Source organism: Barbus barbus, assembly GCF_936440315.1.
Source record: "Barbus barbus genome assembly, chromosome: 29".
In the NCBI taxonomy this organism is placed as follows: Eukaryota; Metazoa; Chordata; class Actinopteri; order Cypriniformes; family Cyprinidae; genus Barbus; species Barbus barbus.
The window spans coordinates 20,138,436-20,149,305 of record NC_136757.1 but is presented as its reverse complement, the minus strand read 5'-3'; the positions used below and the strand labels follow the sequence as shown (position 1 = coordinate 20,149,305).

Sequence of the window (10,870 nt, the reverse complement as noted above, 5' to 3'; positions counted from 1 at the left end):
CATGTCGACCATACAATTTCCGTCCCTATTTAATAAAAACGGTTTTCGTATTTGTTTTTACAACTGTAAAATTGTAGATGTAATAATAATAATAATACAATTATTATACAAAATTGTATTATTTGAGTGCCAATAGAGGGCAGTATACGTTGATTCCTCAGCAATGCTGCAAAATATCAATGGACAGGACAAGTCAAGTTTGTTTACATATCTATAACTTTAATATTTGAGAAATGCATGAAAATATACTCTTCATGAAACAATAAATATAAAAATTCTGTATGAACAAATGCACAATTTACAAAATATAAGTGTCATCTCTGTGAACTATTTAAGTTATCTGTCAGTGACCATATCACATAAGTCTCTAATATATAATTTAGGTGTTTAACCTTAATATCATATTGATAATTTTGGTATAGTTTCTTTTAGCCCCATTTCATTTATTAGAAAAAAATGCACATTCATATTTTGCTGTCTGCTCTGATGGGGCGATAGGGAACAGTCATGTTGGTATTCACATAAAAAGGTACAATCTTAGCTGATTATTATGAATCATCTCTGGGCAGAGTCATTGCATAAGTATAACAAAATGTTCTTGTTTTTCTCTTATTGTTATTCTTACAGACTACCATTCTGCCAGATGTAACAATTAGAAATGACTCACATACGTCTACTGTTACATACTGCGGCAACTAATTTACTGTAGACAGACACCCAAAATTGAACTAAGCAGTACCTAAATGTACTTCATTTATTTTTACCACAGGCAAAGTCACTCAGATAAAATTCTGATTGAGTTGCTTTGTGAGCTTCCAAGAGACACATTTCCCTCTTCAGGAAGTGAAAAGCAGTTGTGAAATGACACAGGCCAAAAGGCAAGTCAGCGCATATGTTGAGTTTGGAGCAGCGAAGTCAAGTGCGCTGGGGTTTGTGGGCTGGCAGGGGTGCTTCAGTTTGTCTCGGAGCAGCGTTCGTCTTTGCTGTTGTTCCTGTCGTTTTCGAGGAGTTTCCACCGTCACATAGCCATTGGTTATCCTTATATTTGGGTTTGGAGTCGTGCTGAGGTCAACATGAAAACAAAAATGTGGATTTTGTTAGTTAAAGCAGCTTTGAATTCCCTGTTGTGGAAATGTGGTTTCTGGCATGTGTTCAGTCCTCACCTGTCTCCTATGCGCACCCACAGGTCACTGAACAGCCGTGGTCGACTGTGTACATGATGGGTTTTACGGGGGCGCTTGTAGCGGCCAAACTCCTCTAGCTGGCTGAGGCTGTCTGGCAGCAGCATGTGGGAGAGTTCTTCCTGGCTGATCTCCTCTAGCTCAGGAGGTTCTGATGTCCATTCCGTCACTGACTCAGAGCTGCCTTCATTGGGATTCACAGTAGTCCCCTCCACCTCAGACCATCTCCTTCTGTGAGAACATGTGGAAGTTATAAAACTTGAGGTATGCAAAAGTTAAATTTGAAATAAGTTCTATATCAATATATATGCTTAAAATTAAGGATGCAATGATATATCAGCAACATGTGTGTCATCAGACAATATTAGAGATTGCTGCCATCATCTAACGCTCACTGAAATACTTAACTACGTTTAATAATTTAATAATGTAAATATTTTAGTAAATCTCAAAACATCTATTTTTTCCCTGTACGTTATTATGTTGTGATGTCTAAATTTAGTTGCAGCCATAAAAATGGTCAATTTCACTCTTTAAACTTTTTTTCTTTTTTATTGGAGTATGATTTAAAAGAAAATACTATATCAGTCTTTCTACTGACTTACTAGAATTTCATGTTTAAATCAGTGTTACTTGCCAGGTCTTTTATTTGTAATTCTTAAAATAATGGCATGCATTTGTAATTATTCAAATTAACTAGCAATTTCTGAGTGAAAATTGTTTCAAAGTAACTCCCACACTACATTTTCAGAGCAGTTTTAGCTAATTAATTTAAAATTATTATTAAAATTATTATTATGTATTCTTAGATAAAATTAAGTATTTTACAATTAACCATTTACACCATGAATATATGGGGCAGAATTTTAATATTGATGTATTTTAATATAAATTCAGTTGTAGAATTTAAAGGAGTTGATTAGAATTTTTATATAATAATAATAATAATAATACTTAATATTAATAATTAATATAAAACGCTATTTTAAAAATATATATAAAAAAATACATATGAAGGTTATTTGAGAACTGGGCAGTGTCAGGAGACACCTTTGAAGTACTGGAGATAACATCCTAGCAGTGTTTCAAAAAAGCTCTGGCTTAGTGAGAGTGTGTGTGGACTTCTTTGGACTTCAAACGGCGTAATATCAACCTTTCGGCTTGCTAAGAATTCACAAAGCGCCAGTGAGGTCAAAACCACAACCTCAAAGTCTTGAGCTCCCTTACTGATATGCAAGTTTAGGCTTACATACCAATCCATGTTGCTATTAATATATTATATAATCACGAACTTAGGGTGTATTCACACCAGGAAAGTCTGCTAGTTCACTTGCTTTGGTCCGGACCAAATACAATGTTGATTTTTTTTTGTTTGGTGCGGTTCACACTGCCCTTTTTGTAAGTGAACCAGAAACTGTAATCAAAACCACACGTGTGCTTAAGGTCATCCATTCATTGGTTTATCCATTCAACCGTACCAGAGTTCGTTTGGAATTGGACCGAGACCACCTCTTCAGCTGAGTCTCGGTACGGTTGTTTGGTCCGCACCCAAGTGCGATTGCTGTATTCACACCTGCCCAAAAGATCTGCACCAAGAGGGGAAACGAACTACAGTTCGATTCAATCGAACCAAACAAGACAGGTGTGAATACCCCTGTAGTATCATTAATTTTAACTAAAGAATTGAATATTAAAGACATTTGGACATAGACTTTACCATAGTGTACCGGTAGGATGTAGTATTGCCTAAGATTATGCCACTCTATACTTGTCACCTCCAGTTGGTGAGTGCCCACTGGGGCATTTTATTTCAGTAAACATCAACCAAAGCCATGCACACTGGGTAACCATGACGACATTTGGTAAACCGTTCTTCATTCCGGACTGCCTCATTGTGGTTAGGCCAACCCGCCGTGTTTAGTACGTCCACAAAATGTTTTGTTTGGTTTGAATCTCGTAATCACCCATATGTGCACCACTAACACACTGCAGGACTGTTTTCGGGCCTCGAGTTTGTGGTTTGTGAGCTTTTAGTAAACACATGTCCAGCTGCCATTGCACGTTGTTATACTTGCCCATCACATCACCTCATTTTTTTGCTTTACAGTGGAGAGGAAGCGAGCAGAAGGGAGCGGGCCTATAAAGCTGAGAGGGTTCATGTTTCTAAACCACAGTCAGTCCGTCATTCAGCTGGTCCATCCAGCTGTCAGCTTGTTACCACAGCCACTGTCATCATCTCCAGCAATCTGAGAACCCCCCTTCATGCTCGCTTGCTCTGCCTCTATTACTTCCACCACTGCAGTGTGCCAAAGGAAAATGTTTGCACTAAAATTTGCAATAGGTTTTTCAAACGACACCGGCTGGATGTTGCGGTGGTGGTTGGGCTCTTTGCGAGTTCGAACTACCTTTCTGGGACCGTTCAATTGCTCGGCGTTCTCATTTTTCCATTTGCGCCTTTGTTTGGTGTTGGAGCCATTACAACAGCTATTTAATGAGTACAACCTACACAGCCTTTGGATCACCTCTTTCCAGCTCCCCTAAAGGCCTATTGAGTAATGGTATGAGTATGCCAACGATGAAGGTGGGTTGTCTTTGTCTGAGCAGGCATAGCACCCCTCTCTACAAGACAAATGGGTGAGGCATGAGTTGGCAGAGCGCTGGTCTGGCCCACTCCGTCATGGTTAGCAGGGGGACATCAAAGGCATAGTTTAACTCTGTTTGCAGTTTAGCACAGTAAGTGGAATATCCTCTCAGTGAATTAAAGTGTGCTTGGGGTTTCGATGTGGTGAAACACGATGCATTGCTGAGCCTGTGTATGTAGTACGCATCATTATATTCTGTGCCACAGAATATTCGGGAAAGTTTGTTGTTTAAATAACTTCATAATTATTAGGTGTGTTGGCAAGGTATTGGCATAGGAAGAAAATGAATTAGAAGAGGACAGCATTTGAATAGGGAGGAAAAGTGGAAGAGAAGAGCTGTCCTTTGTGAGAACCATAAAGAGTGTGAAACAGAATTGTGCGCCATTTTAAATTTAGGGTAACACTTTAGTATAGGGACCAATTCCCTAAAGTTGCTTATTAGCATGCCTGTTATTAACATATTGCCTGTTTATTAGTACTTAGAGCACATATTCTGAATGAGCATATTCTACATCCATAATCCTACCTAATACTTAAACTTAACAAGTACTTTATTAACTATTAAGAAGCAGCACGTTAGGAGTTTATTGAGGTAGAAGTCACAGTCAATGGTTTGTTAATAGCGATAATTGGACCTTAAAATAAAGTGTGACCAAATTTCGTTCCTGAATTTTAACTGAGGTAGCAAACAGAAATAGAATTCAAGTTCAAATTTGAATGTAAGGAGGTAGAATTATAATTAATTTAAATGTAAAGAAATTCAAATAACTAATTTATAATTATTTTTTAAACAAGGCTTTGTCAAGCTAAAATTCAAGTTTTAAAGGCTTTAAGGGTAAAGGCTTTTGAAGGTTGATAGATAGATAGATAGATAGATAGATAGATAGATAGATAGATAGATAGATAGATAGATAGATAGATAGATAGATAGATAGATAGATAGATAGATAGATAGATAGATAGATAGATTTCTATGCATACTATAGAAATTTTGTATTTAGGCTATGTATTCATTCATATTTGATAAAGTAACTATTGAGGACCAGGGTGGAGCAGAACTCCCAGAAGGCATTACCTGTGTTGAATTCCTTAATTGGCATTGTAATTCAATAGATTTTACTTGTCTTTCCAATTCAGTTTCCTGTGAGATGTGGCCAACACAGTCATAAACTCAATGGGAGCCAATTGTTTAATTCTGAATTTTGCACAACTCTGGTGTGGAGTGTGTATGAGTGTGTGTACTCACTGTGTGATGGGCTCTTGCGCTGGTGTGTGCTCCACCTCATAGCCCTCCTGGCGCAGGATGTCCAGTACACTGTGATTCCCCAGGAAATGACCTGCAGCACACGAGAAACAAGTAGCAGCCATGTTAAACAGGAAAGCTTTCAGGTGGGTGTGTGCAAATATTAAGAGAAAGTCATGGGGGTGACGCTGTCTCAAGAACAATCCTTTTCTCTTGTTCTTGATCTCCAGGTGCACTTGTTCCTTCAAGAATGAGGCCATATAAAATGTCCCCGTGCTACTGTCTCTCTGCCTCGGCTCTCACGTATAATACACTCATAATTCCTTCACTCTTGAGACATCAAACGCACACACTCCAGCCCCACGCTGATGAAAGCTGTTTCACTTCTCCGCGCAGCCGATAATCCCATGTGTCACTCAACCCAGCAATAAGCGCTAATACAGCCTGACCTCATCGCCTCAGCATGCTCCGCGAGCTTATTAACGGCACGCTGAAAATCTTCAAGGCTGTCTCTTTTCATGTTTCTTTATCATCATTATTTTGCTGATCAGTCGTGAAGACAGGCCAGGGGAGGGGCAGCGAGGGGTCCGCAATGCTTTCTTGGCCGCCAAGTTCAAAGGCTGCTGGGGCGACTGGCACAGAGCGTGAAGAGGCTACCGCTGAGCGTCGGTCAGATCAGACGGCCAGATTACAGCGCTATGCCCTTCGGCATGGTGGGAAGAAACAGGCGGCCCATTGAGGCGGTCCCGTTGTGTTCCTCACCTCGTCTCCTATCCCAGTGCCAGACTCGGACAAGTTCAATGACACGGTGGCACGATCAGCAGGCTTTCACACCCACATCCTCTGATTAATGTTCATATTAAACTCTGTTAGAATGTACTTTTATGGAAATGTTGAGTAAAACAGCCATGCTTCTGTATTCTGCGTGTGAGGTTGAGCGGTTCAATTTATGTGCTGTATTTATTTGCAGGGTTCCAGCCACATAAATAACCCCGCCGGACAGAGCACTCTCACAGGCTTTGGCTACTGGAGGAAGTAGTTACTCGAGAAGTGTTCAGTTACTAGAGGAAGTAGTTAGCTTAGGTTTCAGGCTGCGGTGAGGTGCGGGTGGTCACCTGGCTACCAAATTGGTGAGATTTTTCTTGGTTGGGACTTTTTAAGGCTGCATGATACGTTCAAGTCATGTTGGAAAGTCCGTATTTACAAGTTAAATGCACATGAACTTCACCACCAAGTCATAATTACACGTGGGAAACTCAGGTGTTTGGCTACTGGAGGAAGTAGTTACTCAAGAAGTGTTTGGTTACTAGAGGAAGTAGTAACTTAGTAAGTAACTTAGGTTTCAGGCTGCGGTGAGTTGGGTTGGTCACCTGGCTACCAAATTTGTTTGGTGTTTCTTGATTAGGACTTGTTTAGGGACTTTGGTGCATTCAAGTCTTGTCAGAAATATCATATTTATGAGTTAATTGCACATGAATGCAACCAACAAATCATAATTATAAGTAGGAAACTCTGAACTTTCTTGAAGAATCAGAGTTTCTGAGTAGGTGACATAACAGTAAGAAAATATGACAAGGGCAATGGATACAACGTTGATGGTAAATTTGTTCAAATTAATGCAATAATTTTTTATTTACAATAAAACTAGCTAAATTGCTTGTTCAAAATACGATGGTATTGTACAATTTCAATAGAATATATAATGATTCAATTTACAGCACTTTCATAAATCGAATAAAAACATAAAAATGCAAAACACACCTGATATGCATTCTTTAGTAATCTTTTTTAAGAGTTAAAAAAAATCTTGCTGAATTTTTTTTGTAGAAAAGGCACATCACCATCTTGCTCTAACCAAACTGACTTGATTGTACCTGATGTTAAGGCTGCGCAATAATGGTCAAATGGACACTCATGATTATTTAAAAATATAACCCTGATTATAAATTATGATTATTGTCATTTTAAATCTTTTTACATTTCATCACAATTATTGCATTTTCACATAAGCACAATTCAAGAAAACATCAACTTGCATGGCTTGCTCACAGATTTAGTCGCAGCAAGCAATGCAAACAACCATGTGAAAGAAAACAGACTGGCTTTATTACACTTTTAATTTGAATAGAATATCTTTTAAAATATCTTTTCTAATTTTGAATATCAAAATTAAAATGAAACTTTTAAGGATAACTGACCAGCAGGCAAATGTCGCAGATGATTATGTTTGATAACTCGAAGCAGAAATCGTGATCATGATTAAAATACAATTCAGCCATACCTGACGCCATAATTATGACTTCCCAACTCATAAATATGAACTTCCCAGCAGGACTTGAATGCACCATTACTGAAGCATTCTCCTTTAATTAATGCAAGGAGGCAGACGCATGCTACAAAACAAATCAGTCTGAACTAATCGCTTGCTCTCATTCTTTGTAGGCACCCACACCCAAAACACTGGCACACGATAAATAAATATACACACCCAGAAACAAACAAACAAACCCGTGCTCCACACACAGACTCGCAGCTCTCCCAAGGCTGATACGGTTCATTATGTATATTTGTGATGTTTATTACGTGACCGCAGTTAGCATATTCCGATTACCAAGAACAAACTGGTGTTAAGAAATCCTGAAAACACAGCCAGTACACGCAGGCCTTAAACAAATCCATTTGCAAAGCAAAAGCAAAGACTTAGCAAAAGCTTCTGGCTTTTCAGTAGTTATGCCCAAAGCCTTCGTCCAAATCACAGAGATAAGACAGGTGCAGTGACTGTCAGTTCATTGCCTCTGATTCAGTCTATATACAGCACATGTGGTGTTATTTTTTTCTCAACCCATTGCTTTATTGGTATAGCATGGCAGGAATGATTCCACGGCTATAGGTTCAATTCCCAGGGAACGTGCTTACCTTGAATTCACTGTAAGTGGCTTTAAATAACAGCGTCTGCCATTTTAATAAACGTGAATGTTTGACTAATGTCCTTACAGCCTGGCTTTTACTGTAACGTGCAAATCTACAGCTTAAACTCTGTGCTCTCTCTCTCTGACTTTCATCAGACTTGTTCCCGTTTTCTCTCTTGAGTTAATTAGGGTTCTCAATCACTTTATAGCAGGACTTCTTTAGTGCATTTATACTTTTTCCATACCCCTCTCCACGCGCCCCTTCATCGTACTCAGAAGATGTACTGTGAACGGTTCAGGCGTTGGTTTGAGTATTTTGGGTTGTGTCCAAATATGTCAGCACCTTCGTGATACATGATACATGACACACAAGAGCAAACATACACATACAGCCAATATTTTAGGCTTGTGAGCAGTGTTTTATACATCAGTTTTTTTAGTTGAAGTCATAGTTATTGTCTGTTCAAATTTAGTGACATTTTTATATATGTAATAATTGTACATTAAAAAAAAAAGTTTACTCTTTCTAAAATAGCATTTAATTTAATATATTCCATGAATATGCAAAACAGCCCAAACCTAAACTGGGTGAGCAAAAGATTTAAAACAAACCAGTTACGTTACAGTTGGTATTCAGATCTATGACAACATACTCTGCATATTTCTTCTCTAAAAGCATTGTTAGGGCATTAATACATTGCAGTATTAATTTTTTGTCATATTTTTGTAAACAGTCTCTTTAAATAATTGTTTAAATTAATAAATATGTTTGTGTAACACTTGATGAGGAATCAAACATGCAAACTGACTGATTTACAGTTCACACACAAAAGTCCTTATTGCTAGAAAGCCAACAAACAAAATATTCCTCAGTGAGAGAGGGAACAGTCAAAAGAGAAGAGAAAGCACATATAGTTAGACTTATGATATGAAATTGAAAGGTATTGTAGGCCACCAGACTGCCTTTGTCTTTGATCATAGTACATTTGAGTTGTTTGCTCTCTGCTTGCTGTCCATTATTATGAGCGTGTGTGCGTCTGTGTGTGTGTCAGAGGATGCTCGAGGGAAGCCTCTACATCTGATTCATTCATTTTTCTACTATCCAACACTCAATCCCCCGTGATTACCCTACAAACGACTGACCTCTAATGCAGCACAGCTCTGTCTAATCCACACATACATACTACCTTCAGCAAGTTTTTACAGCAGCAGGAAATCTATAAATCTCAACATGGTCTCTGAGTCAACAAACCCTCTGCGCCGCCCCGGGTGTACGCAAGAGTATATGACCCACAGATCAGCGAGGAGAGCAGCTCTCACACCTCCTATAAATCTCAGAGCGAGATCAGGAAATTCCAGCCCTCGGGCCATCCCTGGGATCTGAGCTGAGCCGAGAGATTAGTGAGAATTAAGGGGGTGCTTCTCTCTTTTACCTGTCCAAAGGGACTCCTCTGGTGGTAGTTCAGCAGACTCCATAATGAGGGCTCTCTCTCTCTCTCTGTGGCGTAGGGGTTCGGGGAACTGGACTGAACTGTTTAAAGTTCTGTTTGGGGTTCAAGGGTTTGATGCAGAAACATTGAAACCGTTTCCTTTATGGCTTTAAATATTTACATTTCTTTTACAGTGACTGTGACGAGGCAGGCAAGCAGATTTATCAAAGAGAGAGAGAGAGAGAGAGAGAGTTAGTCCGATGGTTGGGGACATTTTCACAGTTGGGGAAATGTGAAAATGGAGGAAATAGACAAAAAAGGGGCAGCAAGAGTGCATTAACAGTCAAAGTTCACAGGGGTTAAAGCATTTAGGGGAAATTGCCCCTGCCGTTTGTATTAGTTTCTGACAGATGGGGTCTCTACTTCTTTTCTTGAAATCCTAAAGTGGCTTTGTGAAGCAGTGGGCATGACTGAGGAAAAAGAATCATTTCTTGCACATAAATACACATGTAATGGTACGTGCACACATACTTGCAGAGCAAAAGGTATGTTTGTATTGGCAAGGTATTGCACAACTTTTTGCGGGTATATTTTTCACTTACTGTCTATTTTTATGTGTGCGCGTTTATACATACATATACTGTATATATATATATATATATATATTGTGTAGCATCTATAATTGTATTTATAAAAATATTCATAAAATGATTTATGTATAATATTATTATACAATTGTCATTTTAATAAATCATTTATATGTGTAGTAAATAATTGCATATTTGTCAGTCCTGTGTCTTGTTTCCCCCTCCTCTCGTGCCCATATTTGGACTTCCTGTTCCTTTCCTCGTTTAGAGTCTTTAGTAGTTAATTTGTCCCCAGCCCTGTGTTTAATTACTCCTCACCTGTTTCTGTTCTTCCTCGTTTGATTTCCCTGTGTTCATAAGCCCTGTGTTTCCCTGCCTCTGTCTGATCGTCTTCCTCTGTGTCTCCTGCGATCTCTGAGTTTCTGTTCAAATAAATTCTAAGTTTAAGAAGCTCCTCGCCTCCGTGTTTCCCTGTTCCTGAGAGAGTGTGACAGAAGACTGGACCTACACCGAAGTAAGCGGCACTTCTCCTCCCTCGTTTTGTTTTCCGGTTTTTGAGAAGTTTTTGTTTTTCCTGTTTTTCCCCCCTCCATGGCGATGGAGTTCGCCGCCCGCCTCCACGCGCTTATCAAGCGCGATCTCCCCTTCGTGGAGTATGCCGGGGAGTTCTGCGGGCTCGCCAAGGTGACGGAGCTGCACAACGCGGCCATCCTCCACCTGTTCCGGCTCGGGGCCTGTTACAACCACCCAATGGACCTCCCAGACACCACAGGATTGTGTTGGAGAGAAGGGATCTACCGGTGTCTGCTAAGCGTCCGGGCCCGAGCCAGAACCAGCCCACCGCCGTTTGCGGCTCTCCCATGCCAGCCGCTGTTCGC

General features: G+C 39.6%; 1 protein-coding gene across 4 annotated transcripts in view; it reads right to left on the bottom strand.

Moving 5' to 3' along the window:
- Positions 1-201: 201 nt before the first annotated feature.
- The window catches only part of LOC306849717 (metalloprotease TIKI2-like), a 60,227-nt gene continuing 49,558 nt past the window's right edge, over positions 202-10,870 (bottom strand). For 3 of the 4 annotated variants that reach the window (XM_079384972.1, XM_079384973.1, XM_079384975.1), the window contains exons 5-7: positions 5,070-5,160; positions 1,164-1,412; positions 202-1,062 (exon numbers count right to left, since the gene is read on the bottom strand). In XM_079384972.1, the coding sequence (XP_079241098.1) occupies positions 837-1,062; positions 1,164-1,412; positions 5,070-5,160 (566 nt within the window). In that variant the 3' untranslated portion in view covers positions 202-836. The remainder of the gene's footprint in view (positions 1,063-1,163; positions 1,413-5,069; positions 5,161-10,870) is intronic. The other variant, XM_079384974.1, reaches the window with a different exon arrangement.